The following is a 22,736-nucleotide window of genomic DNA, read 5'->3' on the forward strand; positions in this document are numbered from 1 at the left end:
TACTTTTTTGATAGTGCCTGGGAATTGTTGCCTCAGTCCAACCATATCAAATGAACTATGTGCTGAGGCTCCAACCACCCTGACAAATAGAGAATCAAATTTAAATTACTTATTACAGTATACTTTAATATTAATAGAGTTTTAATGGTATGGGTCAGGAATAGAATTAACTTACTCTGAACCCTTCTCTTTGCCTGTCAGCAACCTCTCTTTCTGGGAATCAAGGGCAGATACATTGCAGGAGAGATCCTCAGCAGATGCCACCAGTGGCCCAAGTCCTTTTTGTGTGACTTCTGCTCGCCGACCTGGCCTGGGGCTGTCCATGTCCTCCTGTAGGGCTGAAAAACCTGCAAGGCCAACATAGTGTGACTATCTACATTTTAAAAAAAACCCACTAACCTAGTAATATTTCAAGTTATTATCATCCATACCTTCACTATGATCCAGTGATATTGTTTGCTCAATTTCTGCATAGGTGTGTGATGACTGATCTTGACTGGACTGGATGATTTTTGTTTCGATGAGATGAACAATGTCCATACGATTTATTTTTGTAAGTGTCTTCATCAAAGTGTTCTCTGCTGATAAGTGGAGAGATTGTTATGTATATTTTTGTCTACTAGAATGCAATGTATGACCAGATGATGTCAGTGATCCCCCATCTTTGGAACAATGCCACAATATCATAATTTGTTTCCTTTTACTATGCACTAACACCAGGCATCACTACACTGCCCTAAGTCAAAATAACCCCATGTCTCTATGATGCTCCGGTGGTGAGATATGGCTATTTCATGTTACATGTCTGCTGGTAATTTTTCACCCAATTTTTCGACCAAATATTAAATGCCTGATCAATTAAAAAATAGTCAGAGCACACATTTTCTCATTAAGTCAATTAATTTCCAACAATGGTGGGTTAAGTGCCAAAAGAAGAAAGAAATCATTAAAGCTGGACTACAGAATACCCACAAAATTAAAACATACAGTTGTGTGCTACTTGCAGAGTATTTCTTTTACATAATTTGATTTTTTGACACTTCTGTACAGTGTGGGTGAATATGATGGTTACCCCATGGTTACTGGTGATTACCATATCAGAGCAGATTTGTCATGCTGTGCCAAGACAGCAATAAGATATTCAGACAAAGTTTATATCAGCAAAAAAAATAAAAATAAAAATCATCTGAGCAGGTATGTATCATATCTGCAACTGTGGTTTGGGTCTTGTTTGACACAGGCTCTGTTGCGTTTCCTTTTTGATTGCAGACTCGCTTGATGTTTTGATGACTCCACAGAGGTCAACAAGGGTTGAGAAAAAAAAAAAAAAAAAAAAAAAAAAAAAACACCATTCTCTATGTACTTGCTCAAAATTTTAATTATTATTTTTGTTGTTGTCGTTTTGTTTAGCATTTTTTAAAAATATAATTGTAAAATGTTTATTGAATTAAAATAAATTCTGTCTGTTAAGCAGCTGCTGATAAATTAATTACATAAAAGTGGATTTAGAAAGGTGCTGCACATTAGTGGTGGCTTAGCGGAAAACGTAAAATATTTTTTTATTATTAACTGGTCTCAGATTTAATATCTGGTAAATAGAGCAATGCAATTTTAGATACAAACTAAAAGAAAACACATGATCCGTAGCCTCACCTGTAGCATTATTGCCCTCCCGTTCTTTCCATAGCCTTATGAGGGCATGGCTTTGGTCTTGTAGAGAATTTGGATTTTCATTTCTTATCTGATTGATCTGAACTTCACTGAATTCAAGCTCTCGAGCCAATTCTGAATGAACATAAACACACTGGTAATAAATCACGCATTTAATTCAAATCAACGAAGTAAACTTATGAAACAAAGTGGCCTTGTGACTGCAAGGCAATAAATGTTAAAATAAGGTTTACAACAATAAAAAGTAGGCATGGCAATTATTGCAAACAAACGCAACTATTTTTTTTTCCAATATTGCTGGGTCACTCTTATACCTTATTATTAAGTATTGTACTGCATACTGACATTTGAAAAAAAATAGTATTGAACAGTGATCTCCAAATGTTCTACTCACAAGTCACTGTAACTGAATTAACGTAATAACAAAATTTCTGTAAGCTAGTAAATAAAAAAGCTGCTTACCTGACCAGCTGAAACCGAGGTGGTCTGCTATTACAGCCAGGCGCCCCTCTTTCCTATCAGCCTCATCCTGTGGATCTACTGCAAATTCCAGCAAATCAGCAAGAGCCACATAAGCACACAAATCTAATACTGGAAGTTTTTTTTTTTTTTCTTAAACAATGTATCGTTTAAATGCTAAGGTAAAAAAGGTCACTGGCTTTCTCATGTAGAAAATACAATATAGAAAAAACTATTTTTTTCAACCAACATTTCTGAACACACCAGAAACCATTATCATTTTGGACTAATTTCAAGCAATGAGCAAATACAAGGTAAACTATTAATCATTAATAAATACTGTAAATCTCCAAGGATTTGAGAACATTGTAAAGATTGTATATCTACATCATCTCAGTAACAACAGCATCTCACAACCTGTTTTAACTTTAACCAATTCTGTCATAATTTTACATGTATTCAGTGAATATACTGGCAAAAATAAATAAATAAATAAATAAATTTAAAAAAAACTCAACAGCATTTGGCTTTATATTAATGTTGAAATTTAAGTCAGATAAAAGGAAAACAGACAGTCACAAACATAGCCCAAACATCAAAGAAGCACCACGAAGAGTTGAAGCATTAGTTACAAGACAGAGAAGCAGCACTTTCATCACTGAGGTGCTGAGGCAGATGAGAAAGAGATAATGGGCCCCAAGAGATGGGGGATACCTTGACTTCGGACTTTATCAGCAGGGATTCGTTCCATCTGCGTCTCAACAGGGTTGTCCCATCGGGGCCTAATGACCAAGGAATCCTCAGGGAAAGGCATTTGCATGTCAATGAAAGGTTCACTCTCTATTACTGAGGCATTGATGGTGCTGTTTTCATCATCAGATAGGGCAGCAGCCTCCTGTTTGTCTTTCTCTGCCTGAGCCAAACTTTCCACTACCTTAGCTGCCTCTTGACTAATCTCTTCAAAAAATGCAATGGACTGTTTGTTTGTGTCAGTTGGCCGACTCTTTTTTTGTTTTGCTGGTGTAGAAGTTTGAACTGGCTGGCCGGGCTTTCCCCTTACTGGTAATCTTGAAGGAAGTGTCTTAGTTGTGCTGGATAGGTCAGTGCTTTTTGGACGATTCTGGTCCTTTTTGGCTGGTTTCCTGGTGGAATCACTTTCACAGAAGCTCTTGGCTTTGGAAGACTTTGTTAAACTGGAGGCTATAGATGGGCCTGTGTCTGTCTCAGATTTTCTCCTTGATTGAGGTTTTATAGGCAACTTTGACTTCTTATCCTTGGCAAGTTCTACAGATTCAGACCTGAGGGAGCTGGCCTTAACTGGGATTCGGGATTTTGGTTTCTCTTCCTCTTTGGAGGTGGACATATCTTTTCTAGTTGTAGATGATGCTGCAGTGTAACTTTTAGAGACAGGTTTACTTTGGGAGTCTGCCTTTTCAGGGGTTTTGGTTTGTTCTATTACTGAGTGCTGATCCTCTGGGGATGAATCTGAGGACTCTTGGTCTTGTTGGGAATGAACTGATCTAGTAACTGTTGACACTGCTGTCTGGACATTGGCTATGACAGGGTCAGAGGAGCCAGGATCAGATACTAAATGTCCCTCACTCATAACTTTGTCTGATTTAACCTCTAACATTGTTTGGTCCTTCTCTGAGGTTTTGGTTGAGGCTGAAATCTCCAATTTGATAGGGGGTTTAGACTTTGAAAAATCTGACTTTGTAGCTGCAGCCAGATTATCCCCAGCAGGAGCATGTACAGATAAATCTGCAGCCTCTTTAAGGAGGTCATCCTCCTCCTCTGTTTTTATTTGCAAAGAGAGGTTACAACCAATTCCATTCTCAGCATCATTGGACGCTCTAACAGGTTCATTCCCTCCTTCTTCAGCTATGCCCTCTACAATGGGTTGCTCTATTTGGTAAAATGCAAACCCTTCCTCCTCATAACTCCTTTTTGTCATGTCTATCGCACCACTTCTTGTCATCTCAAAAAGTTTTCCTTCTTGGAAAAGGAATGGATTTTGTTCACTTGTTGGTGTACCCTCCTCAGTGGGTGTCCTTGCTGGTGTTGTGTCTGGAGTTGCCCCTTGGGAATGGCGATCTACAGCCAGACCCAAGATCTTTTGCTCTTCCTCTTTTACTCTTGCTGCAAATGCATCATCATCTTCTCGCATTGAATTCCAGGTGTCTGTCTCTGCTTTTGCTGTGACTCCTCTAGATTCAGTCTTAGGAGGTTCCTCTTCAGCATCATCTTCCTCTGTGTCATCATAAATACATATTTCTGGTTTAAATGTTTCTTTAGTTTGCCCAATAATAATTGGAATAGAATCAATATCTAAGCTGCCACTACAAATATCAACATAAGATGCCCCTGCATGCCTCATGTAATCCCCTTTAATCTCATCTGTTACATTACACTCTTCCTGACTATGTAATTTATAATCAGTATTTTGGTAATTAGCAGCCTCATTCTGCTGTTCATGACTGTACATTTCTTGACTGCCTATTGATCTTTTTAAGCTTTGCTCTTTTTGTTCATCTGTTATATTTGCAACCATATTTTTGCTGTTTGAGGCAGTTTGGTTCAGCTGTGCTAACTCTGAATCAACATAATCTTTGTCCTTAAATTTCTCACTATGAGATTCTTGAAGGTGTGGTTTTATGGTATGCTTTTCTGAGACAGACTGAGGTCTCCTCATTGCTGATTCAGCTGAAGATGCTGCACTGTGGACCATGGTTTGTTGAATGTCGTCAGGAGTTTGGGGGCTCTTATGAATACCTGCTGGAAAAGGAGAGGGAGGTTGTACTTTAATGATCGGTTCAACAGACCGTGCTATCTCTGAGGCTTGTTTGAGTTCACTAAACCCAACATCATCCACAGAGGATGTTTCATGTTTGGATGCAAGCCCAAACAGTTTGAAGCTGTCATCTCCTGCATCAGATGCTACCGAGGTCTGAGAGGATTCACTATCTTTTCTATTGTCCTTTTTGTCTTTTGCATCTTGTTCCATTTCATCAAATGTTTTTATTTTGGCAGCCATTTTAAACATCTCTTCCTCTGGAGTAATTTTCCTCTGTGTCAGGCCACACTTCAACTGATCATCTTCTACTGTCTCCTCTGGGATTACTGATGCCTTAAAGGGAACAATCAGGACCATGGGGTCTGGGGTTTTGGGATTGACCTCATAACTTACCTCTTCAGAACTTGGTGTGTCAGGTGAGAGAGGACTCTTACCCGAACTTGTCATCAGGGACGTCTGCTCACAACTGTCATCGTCGGCATTACCCTCCTGTTCTTTGAGCATTCTACTACGCAAACTGTCTGGGGGGATTTCAGGGGCTTTGGAGGATGTCAGGGGCCCTGAGGTCACACTGGGTTGTTCTACTGTAGGTGGAAAAGCCAGGGTGGTTTTCATCTCTATGGGGCTGCTTTCTAAAGAGTCACAGCACGGGGATTCTTTTGTTGGACTAGGCTCAATAGAGTCTGGGGTTTTATGGGAAGAGTTGTCTTCCATCAAGGGGCTACCCTCTAAAGAGTCCTTGTGGCTAATGGTAAAAGAGTCATCAGCTACTGGACTAAGGGTCTCTGAATCTTGGTGTCTAAGAGGTAGCACTAAACCACCATGATCCTGCGTAGCTGCCTTTGAGGCCAGGGAGTCAGCAGAGGTTGGAGTTGGTTGACCATCAAATGATTCCTCATCGCTCAAAAAACTCTCTAGCGTTTCAGATGTTCTTTTTGTCAGTTTTCGAGATTTAGATGGCTTGGATGACAGAGAAACAACGTCCTTACTAACAGAAGTTTGTTCACCCTCAAAGTTCACCCCCCTATTCCCATGAGGAATAGACATAGACTCACTTTTTGTCGGTTCATCCACCGCTTCACTCAATGCTGGATGATGAACTGTAGCTTCAGATTCCTGTTTATTAGTTGTCTTCATCTCAGTAGAAAAGGAAACAGATACTTTACTTGTCTTGACTTTAGGGGTGACTGCTACTGATTTTGAAGTCTTTGCAAGTATAGACTGAGCTGGTTTTTTCGGTGATAATGTGAGGCTCTCAGGGCTTGTTTCTGGAGTCTCAGCCATGCCCTCATGTTTGTAACTTTCCTCAGAACTCAAAGGGGCTTCCACTTCAGCAAGGCTGGCACTGGGCGAGTCCACCAATGCTTCATGTTTAACACTGTCAGAGCTGTCATCAAACGCACTATTCTCTGTACCATTATCAGGCAAAAGATCTCTGCGCTGTTCTGACAAATTTTGAGGAGTTGTTTTTGTCATGCTTGAGTGAGTTAAAGGACCTGCTGACTCTATTCCAGAAACCACAGCCTCATCACTCTTTTCCTGTGGACAACTCTTTTGACTTGCTTTTGTATCTTCTTCATTGTCTTCGGAGGTTTTCACATCTTTTTCTTCATGGTGACCTTCAGGCTTTAAAACATCGAGAGACACTTCCTGATGTGAGGGTGCTTGGGCAAGACATTGTGATTTTGTGAGGGTAGCCTCTGGTTGACTCACTGTTGTGGATTCTGTTTTGGAAGGCCCTTTGTGCTCAAAGAGCCCAGATTTTCTTTTTGAGGGGTCTTGGCCAGTTTGAAATGCTCTCATTAGTTCTCTTACAGACATGGTTTCTTCTAGTCTCCCAGGCTCAGAGCTTGGTGACCTAGAAGCAGACTGTTTTTGGGGTGAAGAAGTCTGTTTTTTCAGGCCCAATGTTTTCTGATCTTTGACAACAGAAGATGCTTTGGTTTCTGTTGCTTTATATGGAGATTTTTGGCCTGTCTGTTTTTTCCGACCTTTTTGTTCTTCCTCTACCTTCTTTTGAAGAGCCTTAACTTTCTCTTTAATGGAACCGATTGGTGTCTCCTCAACCACTGGTGATACAGGAGACTTTTTTTGGTCTCCAGGGACGGGTAGAAGGGCATCCCCTTCGGAAGACTTCCCGGTGCTTTTACTAACAACACTTTCTTTTGTGCTAAATGACTGGGTTTCATCTGTGTGTCCTTGAGGCCCTTTCCTTCTGACTGGCTTTTTTACTTCTGTTGTATGGGCCTTAGTGTCTTTTGCCACTGTAGGGACTATTTTTCGACCACCTCTGCGCAGAACAACCTCAGTGAACCTTTGCTGTGATGGAGACTCTTGGGATGCAGGCCTAGATGGTTCAGGTGCATCCAATAAGTATTCCTTAACTTCACCACCGGCCATGCCAGGCCTGTCCCTAGCACCCTTTGGTCTCTGTGATCCTCTGTTGACTCGAACTTCCTTTAGAAGTGATTCTTGAGATTCGAAGGCAGCCATCATTTTGGCCTCTTCGATTTCACTTTCGGTTAGGAGTACCCACCCCTCATCCTTCCTATATGGACGACTGTCTGTTTTTGAAGACTCTTCATTGTCACATGTTCCACTTCTCAGAATTTCACTAACTTTCTCCAAATCCTCTTTGACTTTTTCCATTATCTCAAAAGGCTCTGCTGACACCTCCTCCACCCCCTTATCTAAATAATCCCCTTGCACGGGGCCCGCTTTCTCTGAGGAATCAGTGGTCAGAATAGCAGTCATTTTGATAAGGTCTTGTTTCATCTCTGACACTTCAGAGAGTAAATCTGGACTTGCAAGGGCAGGGGAGTCTCGGATCAATTGTGTTTTCAGGAAAGATGTTTCGGTTGTTTCAGTGTCTTCATCATCTTCCGTTTGGATGACATTTAAGGAGCAAATTAACCAAAATTTAAATTAAAGGGACAGAGATCGGAAAAAGAGGTAAGGGATCAATTCAAGTAGGTCAAGTTTCAAGGACCAGAATGCATCAAGATGATAAAAAGCTACGTAGACTGTGGGATAATGAGTGGAGAGTCTACTAGACTTATGGGAGAATAACAACTGCAAAGCAAATACTAACCAAATCTTAAAGACGACAAAAGAATAAGCAGGAAACTTGCTTATTCATATTTGGTTTAACAGCACACTCACACACACACAAAAAAAGACAAACTAACATGATAATTAAAAAGGGAGACGAAAATAAGCCAACCCAAACACTGGGACATGTACTAAAAAACAGTGACACAAAGTGGACATTGCTCATGTAAAACTCATGTCTACAGAACAAAGAAAGAGAGAGAAAGAGAAAGAAAGTATTCTGAGAATTCAAGAGAGAACTTAAAACTAAACTCATTAAAACATTTTTAAGAAAGCCAGTGATATGAAACTAAAATGGAATTACATCAAAAGTAAATGTGTGTTTGAGAAAGTGGAAATGAAAGCATTTAAATAACAACATATACAGAATAATTTTTTATCATAACTGAAAATGAAATTATTATTATTATTTAATATTAGTAGTGTCAATGGTGAATAGTGTTAAACAAAGAGCACTATTAAAAAAATCATTCACACACACAAGACAGCATTCAAAATATGTTGTACTGTTATCTCCTTAGTAAACTAACATGTTACTGTGTGCTAAGTTTCATGTAGTAATACAGGGGTGGTGAACATTGGTCCTGGAGAGCCGCAGCCCTGCAGAGTTTTGCTTCAACCCTAATCAAACGCACCTGAACAAACTAATCAAGGTCTGCACGATTACTAGAAAGCTACAGGCAGGTGAGTTTTATTTAGGGTTGGAGCCGAACTCTGCAGGGCTGCGGTTCTCCAGGACCGGAGTTCGCCACCTCTGTAGTAATAGATCTGGATTCTGACACCTAAACATTAATCTAATTTATGTATTAAACTTGTAGGTCACATTACATAGTGTGGTGATTTGATACTCTCTAAAGCAATAGTAAGCAAACTATATAATGTTATACCCAACTGATAAAGCCACATATCTACAAAAAAAATAAAAATAAAATAAATAAATAAATAAATAATAATAATAATAAAACACAAACAAACAAATCAGGCAATGACTAGTTTAAACACAGGTTTACATCATATGCTCACTTGTGTTTTTTGTGTTTTTTACATTCCCACAGTATATATAGAGAGGGAATAGTCTTGCTAGGCTGGCTTAATAAAACAAAAACAAAACAAAAATTATGCATGTGTAAGAATGCAGGGGCACCAAAAAAAAAAACTAAGGAGGGTGACTAATACAGCTCTGTATGGAAATCATAATTTGCTTTGCAGATTGTTATTGTGTAAAGAAGGGAATAGGGCTCTAAAACAGTTGAAAACATAAAACATCACCACAGTATGAATGAAATTCACATTGAGCACAAAGTAATTATTAAAAAACCTCTCCCTCTGTCATGATTCTTAAACTGATTAGAATAAAACTAACATAAAAAAAAGAAAGCTACACTCACTAATATCACTAAAATAAACTCACTGTATCACCTAAAGCAGTAGTATCTCAGTCCTGGGGAACCACAGCTCTGCACATTTGTATGTCTTTTATTCAACACACTAAATTCAGATCCTGAGCTCGTTAGGAAAGAGCTGAAATGAACTGTTTAAAATAAGAGAGACATACAAAATGCATAGAGTAATAGGTCCCCAGGACCGGGATTTAAAATAATAATTCACCAAAAATGAAAAATAATCCACAAGTAAAACACAACTCCAGCCCATCAGTAAATGTCTTGTGAAGTGAATATCTGCATGTTTGCAATAAACAAATTCATAATTAAGACTATTTTGACTTTAAACTCATTTAACCACTTTTATCCACAATATTGCTTTCTCTGGTGAAAAAGATGTCTCAAGAGAGAAACATGGCCAGATCAAGCACAGTTTACAAGCAAAAGATTCTAAACAAATATTTAATTGGATTTTGATATGAGAGGACAACAATGAATTGGCCATTTCACTGGAAGAAGTGTCATTATGGACTCATATTTTGACCAGAAGCAATGGTTTAAAGTTAAAATGCCTTAAAGATGGATTTGTTTCTTATACGCATTTAGCTTTTTACTTCACAGGACCTTAACTGATGGACTGGAGTTGTGTGGATTACTTGTGGACATTATTGTGATGTTTTTATCAACTATTTGAATTCTGACAGCACCCATTCACTACAAAGAATCCATTGGTGAGCAAGTGATGTAATGTTACATTTCTCCAAATCCGTTCCAATGAAGAAACAAACTCATCTATGTCTTGGATGACGTAGCATGAGGGTAAGAAAATTTTTAGGAAATGTTCATTTTTGGGTGAACAGGCAGGTAACCATTGGTCTAAAAAGAATAAAAAATTAAGTGGTAAGGGTCATTATAAAATGGGTGCTTTTGTGTGTCATATATATTTATTAACATAGCGCAATGCAATAAATTAACACCTAACAGCTCTAGCAGTTAATAAACAAAATAAATGCGTCTTGTGAAAGTAATTGTAGCCGGATAAAATAGTCCCAATATAAATACTTATTAATAGCCTTACCTTAGTGATTCAGACAAAGATGTTTTGGTAGATGGATTCAAAATTTACCGGCTCATATCAAGTTTGTTAATTTTTAACAAAAAATTTCCATAGCATACCTCTAAAGTGTTATATAAATTTACTTTTAAAAACTGCATTTTTAATAGCAAAAGGAACCCATTTTATATAGACTCATATGTGTATAATTTAAAGGGTTACTCCACCACAAAATGAAAACTTTGTCATTAATCACTTACCTCCATGTCGTTCCAAACCCGTAAAAGCTTTGTTCATCTTCAGAACACAATTTAAGATATTTTGGATGAAAACTGTGAGACTCGTCACTGTCCCATTGCCTGCCAGGTGAATACCACTTTCAAGACCCAGAAAAGTATGAAAGACGTTGTCAAAATAGTCCATCTGTCATCAGTAGTTCAATTTGAATTTTATGAAGCGCCGAGAATACTTTTTGCACGCAAAGAAAAAAAAATAGCGATTTTATTCAACAATTCGTCTCCTCCACGTCAGCGTAGTGCCATTTTGGAGAATATCCACTGGAAATAAACTGTGTACACAGTTCTGCATCAGCTGCACCACACGCATACATTTTTTACGTATATTTACGCTTTGATTTGAATGAAAACAGTGTATCCGGCGTATGCAGTGCATCCAGCGGATAGTCTCCAAAATGGAGCTACGCTGACGGGGAGGAGGCGAATTGTTGAATAAAATCTTTTTTTTTTTTTTTTCTTCACATACAAAGTGTTCTCGTCGCTTCATAAATTCAGATTGAATTACTGATGGCAGATGGACTATTTTGACGATGTCTTTCATACTTTTCTGGGTCTTGACAGTGGTATTTACCTGGCAGTCAATGGGACAGTCACGAGCCTCCCGGTTTTCATCCAAAATATCTTAAATTGTGTTCCGAAGACGAACAAAGCTTTTACGGGTTTGGAACGACATGGGGTGAATAATGACAAAATTTTCATTTTGGAGTGGAGTAACCCTTTAAGTCGTTTTTGTTGGGATGTTCAAAGGAATGTAAAAGAAGTGAGAATCATTATCCTGAAGTTTACATTAGCATTAATTTAAGAGAAGTGTTATACAACAGGCAATAGTAAACTCACTCAGACACAAATAATTATTTTATGGAATGTTAATACCATGCATTATGACTTATTTTACAGTGGTGACATTCTCAGTTAGTAATTTAAATGAAAAGGTGTCTGGTGTAGGACAACATATTTTAATTAAACTAGACATCTTACATTTCTCAAGCGTTCGGGTTGTCTGTAAAGAAAAACAGGTGAAAAAAATTCAGTTGTATACATGCTATGCATTAACAGACATCTTAACAGCTTAAAACTGTCAATTTACTTTCCGATTTCATACTATTTGACCCCACATAAGCTGTCTTGGATGCTGACATTACATCTATCACAGCTGGTACAGCAAACAAAATATAGTTATGAGAAAATGTGTGTAAACCCTTCAGAATGATCTGTAATTTATGCATGAATGGTTATTAAAACAAGCAAACAAAAATACATTTAAGGAGCCATTCATGAGATTCTAAGGGTTTCAAAACATTTTCTCACTATTGCTGTTCACACAACAGCTTATCTCTGTGCACTAACACAATACTACTGATACTACTACTTATAATTAAAGCCAGTGGGACTGGACAGAGTTTTGAACTGAGGTAATGGAGGAAAGCAAAGGACATTTTGTTAATTAAAGTGCAAAATTGCAGTTACCTCCTCATCAGGTTCTTGTTCTGAATCTGATTCCTTTGAGGAGCAAAAAGCAGCAAAAGAGGAGGAGAGCACCAGAAGATAGAAAGGACAGAGGTTCAAGAAAGACAGAAGGGGACAGAAAGAGCAGGCAAAGCAGTTATCACAGCAACAGAACATGTCTGAGGCCAGCCAGTGAGGTGTGGTGTGACGGGAGTTAGGTGCAACAGAAATGCACAAAAGCATTTATCAGTTATTATCCCCAATACGCTGTGATATAAAATAAGGTAATAATTAAGTAAAAGGAAAATATGGCTCTAATGATGAGGCCTTCCAAATAATAAGTTGTGAAATAGACTAATTAAATTTTGTGGTGCTTCAACTGTAAAATCTATTTAAAACTATGTAGACATTGTGGTCTGAAACAGTCATATAACGGCAACAAAATGAACGTAATTCATGCAAACTTGCCATAAAAGCTGACAAAACAAACAATCACAAAATAAATGGAAATGCAGTTTCACCGGACAATGCCTTTTGCAGCTCTGTAATGTCAGTAATAACATATGGCATAAACTTACCTTAGAGTAAGCTGGCAGGCTGATGTTTAAATTGCATATTGCACTATGAGTCAAAGTCCTATAAGATCTCGGCTCCTTTGTGAAGGACAAACGTCCACAAGGCTCTTGAGTATTGTCCCGTATCTACAAATGATTCACCAAGTGTGCAGTTAAACAAGTGTATGGATCCAATTCTAATTTTTCGTATATAAATGCCTCATAGTTGACTTACTTTGATAAAAAGAGCCAGTCGATTCTCTTTAAAGGCATAGAAGCTGAAGACATGATGCTGGCCACTTTTTGTTAGAGGAACCAGGTTTCCAAAACAGTCTACATAGATTGGTTTTCCTTCTAATACCTAGAATGCAACATAACCACAAACTCTATTACATATCTGGTTATGGGAAAACACAAAAATAACAGTCCCTATGTTAAAAATCCATTCAAACGTGTGTGTGATTGTTAAAATAATTTCCTAAGTGTTGATGGTAATCAATTTTGGGCAAAATGCATCATATTGTTATTATAGAAATCATTACTAAATTGTACACTGCAAAAGTGAGGAAATTAGGAACCCCTCTGGAGGTTGGTCAACAAGGAGAGATGATAACACCAGACTAATGACATGAACAAATCATTAGTCTAGTTGGGTCTACTCCAGCAGCGTACAACTACAGTAAGTCATCTAGCTAGTCTAGTCTAAGTTAAGGTTTGACCCAAAGCCTTAGTTTCCGACTCAATTACCAGCTGATGGTTTGTTCAGGTCAGGTCAGTGTAATAGCATGCATTGCTAGAAACTTGGGAACACTTCTTTATTTGTGGTTAAAAAAAAACCCCACTGCAAACAGCCTAATATAGCTTTATATAAAAACTTTTTGTATGTAGCTTCTCAGAATGCTCCAAATGATTGGAACAAGGTGATAATTACTTCCTTTCTGATAATAACTTCCTCCTTCCTTTGATGTGGTCTTTCAGCTTGATCACATGAACCAGACACATATTTTACCTCTTCATTAAAATAAACTCCCAACCAATTACCATTGAAGGACAACTGGAAACACTGGTTTACCACTGGACTGGGTTGCACTGAAATATGTCAACAAGAATCCAGTGTAGCAATACCCATGACTCACCTCCACATCTCGGCTACGTGCCACTTCTGTGAAGTTCTCTTGCTGCTCCAAAGTTTTGTCCATTTTATCATCAGTCATACAGAAACAGCGCAGTCGAGCCTCAATAGGGTCATGTGTTTTGGCAAAGATGACGAATTTGGCCATGTAAGGTACACAGATGATCTCACGATACACCTGAGTGGCGAAGTTCACCGATTCCTGCACCTGCCTGCAGTCTATTAGCCAGAATCTGATAAAAGAAATATGGGAGATATTGGTGCTTATTTATATTGTATGTATGTATGTATGTATGTATTGTGGGCTTAAGATTGGTCATTAGAATGGCAAAATTTGTCATTCAAAATCAAAGAATAAACTTCTTTTTTTCCAATCAAAAAGACAAAAGAGTATATATGAATTTAACATATATTATATAATGCTCCGGCAATGCTTGTAGAGAAAATACCTGGCAGACACATTTGTGGTGAAAGACACACAATCATTGGTGAATGTTAATGGTGTAGTCCCGGTGATATCCTCCCATTGAGCAGGAGTGGTCCCACCTAAACATGCAAAAATCGGTTACAAAATCGAAACATTTTTTTGAATTTAGCAACAATATTTTGGTATTTTCAAAAGATTTTAATGGTTTTCTTGATCTTTGTTTTGTTGGTCGCTAGTTTTGTCCCCTTATATATCTATTTTAATTTATTTTTATAGCATGTCATTTTTTAAAAACTTCTCCTCTGTAAAAATGTACAGACTGTAAAATTTTCTTCCAAACAGTCATTTTAAGTAAAGATTTGGGAAACTTCAACAACAGCAGAACATTATAGGCATATATAGCCAGAAATTGGTCATTTTATTGCAAATCAGAAGCGCATCATGAAGCTCAGTGCAAGTAGATTATTCTAGGCTCTACACCAAGTCCTGAATGACTTAACCCATGCCACTGGTTGTACTGCTACAGTGTTACACTTAACCTATGAATGGTTTATTTACTGTGTAGTTGTCTCTGTATATTGATTAAGGATTAATACACCTTTATTGCATGTTCTGCTACCTACAGAACAGAGCATTTTTTTTGTTGGTATATATTCCTGTTTACTTTCTCACCTGTGATGCTGCATAGCAAACGTAATGTAGGAGTATCTCCACCTCCAAAGCCGCCAAGGACTGGGTCAGCAGAGCTCTTTGGGACAGGGATAGTCATGGTTATGGGTTTATGGAATTTCCTCCTCCGTGGTTCCAGAGTGACTATAGGGCTAAATGTGGCTTTATTACCCAAATTCTTCCTCACTACATCAACATTCATTGGTTGAGCCTGGCCAAAAAGCAAAGGCAATAAAGAACACAATGACAGGTTCAGAGCAAATTAATAATGTTTTTTATGTGTAATAAAGTTACACATTGTATCTTGTCATCTATTCAAAATGTGTAAATATTGTGACTGTGTAAACAGAATGCCTGTGATAGCACATCAGCTCAAATACGTAAAAGAAAAAACATTAAAAATTTATTTAAAATAACGATTAATTAAATCGGAGAACTTTTAACTTTTGTCTTAAACTTTTAATTAAAATCACTGAAAGTACATTGTATTATTTCTACTACTTTGAATTAAATTACTGATAATTAAAATCAAGCCAAAATTCTAAAAAGCAGTAGAAATCAAACAAAATATTGTAACATATTAAATTATAGAAAAAGATGACTGTCATAACATTATCATTGCCATTCTTATAATGTTATAGCAAAATGAAAAGGGAAAACCGACAAAAATAAATAAATAAATAAATAAAATTAACTAAACTAAAATACAGCTGTGTGCACCGTGATTCTACATTGTTGCATATTTTTTATTTAATCTCCACGTTACCTGCAGGCCAACACGGATGCGTTTAGTGAGAGCTCCCTCTGGGAAGACAGCCTGTACTTGAGGGACAACTGTGCTACTCAGAACTCCACCTTCTGGACCAATAAGATTACTGTCCTGCTTAATTCGTGACACCACAGCAAAATACTGTGGAAAGTCCCGAGTGATAATGCGACAGATTCGCTTTTTCTCCAACTCTTCTGGTGGGTCCAGTCCTAAAAAAATGAAGATGTACATAATGTATAGAACAGCCAATGAGAAAGGGACCATTCAAATGAGTAAAAATGGACTGTGTACAGTACATGAAGACAGTAAATGAAAATACCCTTATGCATTACAAAAAAAGAAAAAAAAAACAAACAAAAAAAAAACAACAGCAACACTAATTGTGTAGACCTGCGTGACCATGTCAGAAAGAAGAAGGAAGGTTATCATTTGTATTTGGTCATATTAATGGCATGCTTGTATGTAGATAATGTGTTTTTCTCACCTTCATCCATGCCGTTGAGGATCTGGTTGAGCTCTTCTTCTGTGTACTCACAATGATGCTCTTTCCAACTCTCTCCTGTTTCACTGCGTAAGATCACCAGCTCCCTCTCCTTCCCTCTTAGAGCCGCAAAGTGAGGGATCTCCACAATCACCGGCCTAACACCCAGCAGGAAGTTAAAAAATGTTATTCATAAAAAAGCGTAAGTGTGTGTTTATGTGTTTTGATTTGTATATTTATGTTCAAAGTCTATATTATGTACAATATTATTTACAGTTAGGCTAATAAATTTAGCTCTGAAATCACTGAAAGCAATGGCCTTGAGAGGTCTGCTGTTTTAATTTTATGTAATTGGTATAATATTGTACAGAAATAGGAACAAGAAATTTCATATTACATTTACTTTTCTCTTATTGAAGTAACTGCAAAGATTATATCTATATCATGTCTATATCATGTAGGATATCTGTAAATAATGTGTATTATATTGTCTTTTTATTATTTTATTTCATTAGAATGTTTAAAAAAAACAAACACAAAAAGAACATTTTAAAAAGAATGTTTACGGAAAGCAACTGGACTTGGTTTTCAATTTGTTTTAATTCAGTGCTGAAACACCTTGATATGCCCAGATACCTCAGTACTTCAAATCTATCAGGTCTTGATTCAAATTCTGCTGGACATACTTACTAGACTATGACCTAAATGAGTGAAAACTTTCACACACACAAACTAACAAAAACGCTGTCATATAACAATATTCATGTTATGTTCATACCTAAAAATGCACACAATCACTAAAATTCATGCTGCAACAGAAGTAGCTCAGCAAATGGCAAAATAAAACTAAATTTAAAAAAAGATGAGCACAAAAAGCTGGGTACAAACAGTCATCTAAAAGAGCTAAAGGACACACTTAGATGATTTGGAATAACACACTTGTGACAAATCACTACAAACACTATGGGAGTGTTGTTTTGGTCATGAATTTCCCAAACCTGTGAAATGTTGATGGCAACGTATGTAATTAAATTCACAATTTTGTTGATCAGTTTCAACAAGTTTGGAAAAAATCATGAGTAATCAAGACTAAAATGCAAAAATAAAAATGACACTAGGGTGAACCTATGGTACCATACACTACTACAGAGAGCAACTTTACAATGAAAGCAGAATACAACCGAATACAACACATTTAAAAAGGAAAAGAGTGTGAAAGGAGAAAGTGGGGTGAGGGACTGGCATCCACTGGTTGTTTTATGTGTCACTCCTACCCCAGAAATTTTGTCCCTGGTGGGCCCAGTTGCAGAATGCGGCTAACCAAACTCTCACCCTCATTCAGAGGGGGTGGGGCAGTAGGGAGGTGGAGCTTACTGTCATCCAATAGCAGCAGTGAGAAAAGAGAGCACAGATGGCATATTGTCGAGTTTGCTTTGTAGATCCTTTTCCATTTAGAACAGATTATTTTTCTTAGAAAATGTGCAAACTGGCAAAAAGTCAGAAGAATTTAAATTCCTATTTGTATTTAGTAGCTAGCGAGGAGAAAAAAACAAACAAACAAACAAACTAGATTTTCACTAAATTTGACTTATTTCATATTCAGATTTGAAGAAGGAGCTAGCAACATTGCCTACTTATTCACAATAATGGTTCCTCTAATCAAAACCATTACCCCTTTAAATCATGTGCCCCTATGGCGCATGATGGGCCTCTTAATCGATTCAGGCTTTACATTCTCTAATTTTCAGAATGCCTAAATCAGGGGTTAACAAACTGGAGTTTTGGATTTTTACTTCAACACACCTGCCTGGAAGTTTCAAATATATCTAGTAAGACCTTGATTAGCTGTTTCAGGTGTGTAAAATTAGGGTTGGAGCTAAACTCTGCAGGACACCGGCCCTCCAGGACCGAGTCTGGTGACCCCTGGCCTAAACTGAAGAACTGTGTCAGACCACTGATGCATAGTAAAAGTACATCAACAGTTGTGCTCCACAAAAGAAAGGCTTTTCCTTATTGCCTTTGAGATTTTACCCTGCTGGTTCCACCATGTTCCATGTTGTGTACAGTTCATCAACGAACGGAGCTTACAGTAGTAATCAAGACATTCCCTATCTGTCAGTAATATGATGTGCCAAGCTAAGGACATTTGGGGTCCCGTTTGGAAAGCACCACAACCACTAAACTGAGTTATCCCTGCAGTAGGTCCTACCTAAAAAGGGAGAAACTACTACAAATCCAGTGACTAGTGGCAGAGACAAAGCTCTACCTAAGAGAAGATGTGGCTTTACCCTCAGGCAAACCATGGACAATACATCATATGGGATTACCAATAGGGAATCACTACATATGGAGCACCTAGCACAAGTACATAGGCTGACCTGAAAGGGCATGCACCACGAGTACTGGGCCTTGTGAGCCTCAGCCAGATTCGAATGCTGCAGGGTGCTGGAGGGTAAGACATGTCCAGAGTCTGCTAGTCCAGGAAACTCACATGCACAAAAAAAGCGTACTTTATCACCTCGGAGAGGGGAAAGGTGCTGTGTGCTGGCAGATCACCCTACCAGATGCCCACAGCTTATCTCCTCCTACCACACAGCACATGGAACAAAACTGGTTCATCCCATAGATTTTAAAACCTTGCAAAGGTATTAGGTGTCACCCAGCCCGCAACTGCTAAGAAGTCCATTAGAGAGGTGCATATTCCCTGATCTGCAACATCAGGTGACTATATCACCTAATGTGGGCCTTTGGGTCACTTAGTGAAACAAAGCCCTTGCTCTGACATCTCTTTCAGCTTATTAGACAGCATAGTGACTTCAGCAGAATAAGTCTTGTCAAAGAAAGAAAAGCCATCCAATCCACTCTGGAATACAAAAAGTTCCTCAGGTTTGTATATGGGGGCAAAATTGAGCAATTCCAGGGTTTTTCCATCTCATTCTCTGGTCAGGAAAACAGGGTTACATACATAACCAAGACGTTCTCTTTTTTGGTGCATTATGGAATTAAATAAATAAACTTGATAATGTCCACTATGGAATTGCACACCACGGCTGTCCCCACAAACAGGGCTTTATATAAGGGTGTTGAGCAATTTTAGACACTGCCCTGTACTTGCACTATAGTTTATAGATTACCATTCATCAACTGTTAGTCAGCAAGGGAAAAAATATAAAATCATACAATCATGGAGCAATTAAGAAGGATTAATTTTCGCTGATACAATGAATTTCACTGCAAGCCATTTAGCAAAATAAATACATAATAAAATAATAAGAAATAAAAATTCAGGTGTTGCAACCTTATTAAATACAGAAAAGCAGGAGCAACATCAGTCATTTTGATAAGAGGTGAGTAATAAAAGCAGCAAAGGTGTCCACGACAACATTGTACAATATTCCATTAAAGCAGTGTTAAAAGTGAAAAAGTAGTGGTACTCCCTTTACATGCTATTATTTCCTATCTATGCAACTTTTTTTTCCATCCTGACCTAGGCCAACTCAGTACTGTATGCCTTTAGCCCTCCTCCACCCCAGCACCACCAGCCTAGATTTGCTACAGGAGTTCTTCCTATTTTAATTGCGGCAGTAGCATGTATTATTGCAATTCTAAGTATGTTTTAATATTAAGTAAAAGTGGAATTGTATACATTAAAGCTGAAAGGGAAAAAACACATACATTTCAGAATATTATCACAAAAAGATATGCTTGAGGGAAACAGTCATGGCTTTAAATGAAAAGTGCAAAGTTTTAAAAGTGCATCAGTCAATTTTGTTTAAGGGGTATAAGTAGAACTAAAGATTCTATCACATTTACTAAAATAACATTTTTAATTTACTTTAGCCTATTACCCATCCTTAAATGTCACTTTAAAACAAGCAAAGTGTGATGGGTGGTTTAACATGTAGATTAGACAGTCCCTTCATTTCTAAATGAATGATTTTTGACAGAAAGTACAGGTTTATACTGGTACGCCAGAATTATTCCAGTGTAGCACTAAGCAATGACTAAAAGTCAGCATCTCATATTCTGATCATTAAAATAATAAATATAAAAAAAAATAACATGTTCAGAGTTTTAATAGCGATGAGACACTTTGTGTCTGAATTTCACTATCCAACACTCCGATCTGCCAAACCAACTCATACCAATAGCTGCTTACCCAAGGAACTGAGCTCCAGATGGTCCAACCTCGATCAGTCTGCTAGCTAAACCATCACCCTCTACCATGGGGGGCATGGTTGCCAGTCGGTGTCTTTTGACCAGTCTACAGGTGACTCGAGTAGGGGCACTGCACTTTCGCGGTGGAATGATCAGTCGAAGACCATTGTGGCGGCATCCTCGCATGGCACCTCCACGGGCATCCACCATGAAGCTGACTAAGAAACTGCATTAAAGATGAACAACGTTAAAATGTATTTTAAAAAGGCATCATATCTTCAGATGAAGTATCAGTTTAGTAATGATTAATAAAGAACCACTTCAATGAAAACCATATGCATGTCATGAAATCACAAGTCACTTCAAAAGATGATCATGATATTCCAGCATGGTCTCATTGTTTATAAGTAGGTATTAGTATGTAACATTTACAGACATAAAAATATGTTTGTATGTTTGGATAGATACTGAAATGTACAATATGGACGACTTGACAACATCTAAAACATAAACATTGTTCACATTTTTTTTTAATATATCATAAATATGTGTATATAATATTTATATTTTTACCATTTTATAATTGTATTTTATATCCCTTGACCCAACCCCCAAAGCTTAAAGGAGAAGTCCATTTCCAAAACAAAGATTCACATATAATGTACTCACCCCATTGTCATCCAAGATGTTCATGTCTTTCTTTCTTCAGTCATAAAGAAATTAAAGAAATTATGTTTGTTTGTTTTTTTGAGGAAAACATCTCAGCATTTTTCTCCATATAATGGACTGATATGGTGCCCCGAGCATTTGACATTAAAAAGTATATAAGTTGTATTATTTTTATGAAAATAACCGATTGTTATGCTAGACAAGACCCTTCTTTCTCGGCTGGGATCGTTTACAACCGCATTTGGGATCATTTGAAGCCGCATTTAAACTGCATTTTGGAAGTTCAAAATCAGGGCACCATATCAGTCCATTATATGGAGAAAAATGCTGAAATTTTTTCATCAAAAAACATAATTTCTTTACGACTGAAGAAAGACATGAACATCTTGGATGACAAGGGGGTACATTATATGTGAATCTTTGTTTTGGAAGTGGACTTCTTCTTTAAACAAAGATTCACATATAGATATACATATATATATATATATATATATATATATATATATATATATATATATATATATATATATATATATATATATATATATATATATACGTGAATCATATATACAATACATTATATGTGAATTATATATACAATATATGTGAATATGTTAAACATAACCAGTGTTATAGAGTGTATATAAAGGAAAAATGTAAATTTCTTAAAACCATTTATGTTTGGTTTGTGGTGTATTTTATTATAATTTCTTGCGTTGCTTTTCAAAGCGTATTTCAAAGCTTATTTTGTATCCTACAGCAAGCACATGTAAGAAATGGTTGAACAATTCCAAAAATGTTATTCATTTATTAGTGATGCCTTGTTTGATGTTAACTTTGAATCGAGTAACTGCATTAAACAAATACGACTGAAATCATAATCTCCATGACCATAAATACAGTAGTATATCAACCAATTAATTCAATTAATTCAATTCATAAATAATGGCATGTAATTGTGCACATCTATGCCGTTTTTCAAATGTAAATGAGCAAATGTTTTCAGATAGTCAATACAGTAATATTGTACATTTTATTGTCTATGCAAACATAAGTAAATGTAGGTGTGGTAGAAACACACTACATAAAATTCACACAAATACCCATGAGATCCTGTTGGATATTCTAATGCATCAACATTATGAATACAGCATATATTACTGTTTGATTTTCATGCCAACACAACACACACACAACACCTGCACGGACTGTCTGGAAATGTGATTTGGATATTTAATCCTGTAGACACAACATGCACAGCAAACAAAAATGCTCATGTTTACGTATATGAAAATATATTTTGCAATAATGAAAATTCTTCTTCTTGTGCTAGTTAAGGTAATGCACAATTAACTTTCAATAGTTTTAAGGTAAAGTAATTAAGGTAGTTAAACACAAAACCTGGATCTTTGAACACAAACACATGCTTTCTTATTCCTTAAGCTCAGTCCTCACAGTTTGCAGGACAGCACTGAACAAACCATTTTCTGACCAGTTTCTCTTCCTGAAAAAAACTGCACAATCCACTACTTGTTTTATCTTTTTTATTCTTTGTTACTCAATTTTTTTTTTTATTTGTATTGGTGTGTATCGTTGATGCATTTAATTTTCAATTAATCATTTATTTTATCGCATTACAATTTATTTTCTTGTTCTATTATTTG

At 37.0% G+C, this 22,736-nt stretch overlaps 1 protein-coding gene across 40 annotated transcripts in view; it reads right to left on the reverse strand.

Annotated features, from left to right (window-relative positions):
* Window positions 1–22,736, reverse strand: part of ank2b (ankyrin 2b, neuronal) — a 155,770-nt gene that overhangs the window by 17,649 nt on the left and 115,385 nt on the right. For 16 of the 40 annotated variants that reach the window (XM_051115055.1, XM_051115052.1, XM_051115058.1 and 13 more), the window contains 17 exons: window positions 20,405–20,629; window positions 17,520–17,618; window positions 16,249–16,403; window positions 15,762–15,973; window positions 14,999–15,206; window positions 14,349–14,445; window positions 13,904–14,132; window positions 13,003–13,128; window positions 12,792–12,914; window positions 12,235–12,267; window positions 11,746–11,767; window positions 2,845–7,803; window positions 2,134–2,211; window positions 1,654–1,785; window positions 432–581; window positions 176–347; window positions 4–79 (listed from right to left, as the gene is read on the reverse strand). In XM_051115055.1, the coding sequence (XP_050971012.1) occupies window positions 4–79; window positions 176–347; window positions 432–581; window positions 1,654–1,785; window positions 2,134–2,211; window positions 2,845–7,803; window positions 11,746–11,767; window positions 12,235–12,267; window positions 12,792–12,914; window positions 13,003–13,128; window positions 13,904–14,132; window positions 14,349–14,445; window positions 14,999–15,206; window positions 15,762–15,973; window positions 16,249–16,403; window positions 17,520–17,618; window positions 20,405–20,629 (7,096 nt within the window). The other 24 variants (XM_051115062.1, XM_051115091.1, XM_051115090.1 and 21 more) reach the window with 18 other exon arrangements.

Source organism: Labeo rohita, chromosome 7, assembly GCF_022985175.1.
Source record: "Labeo rohita strain BAU-BD-2019 chromosome 7, IGBB_LRoh.1.0, whole genome shotgun sequence".
Taxonomy (NCBI): domain Eukaryota; kingdom Metazoa; phylum Chordata; class Actinopteri; order Cypriniformes; family Cyprinidae; genus Labeo; species Labeo rohita.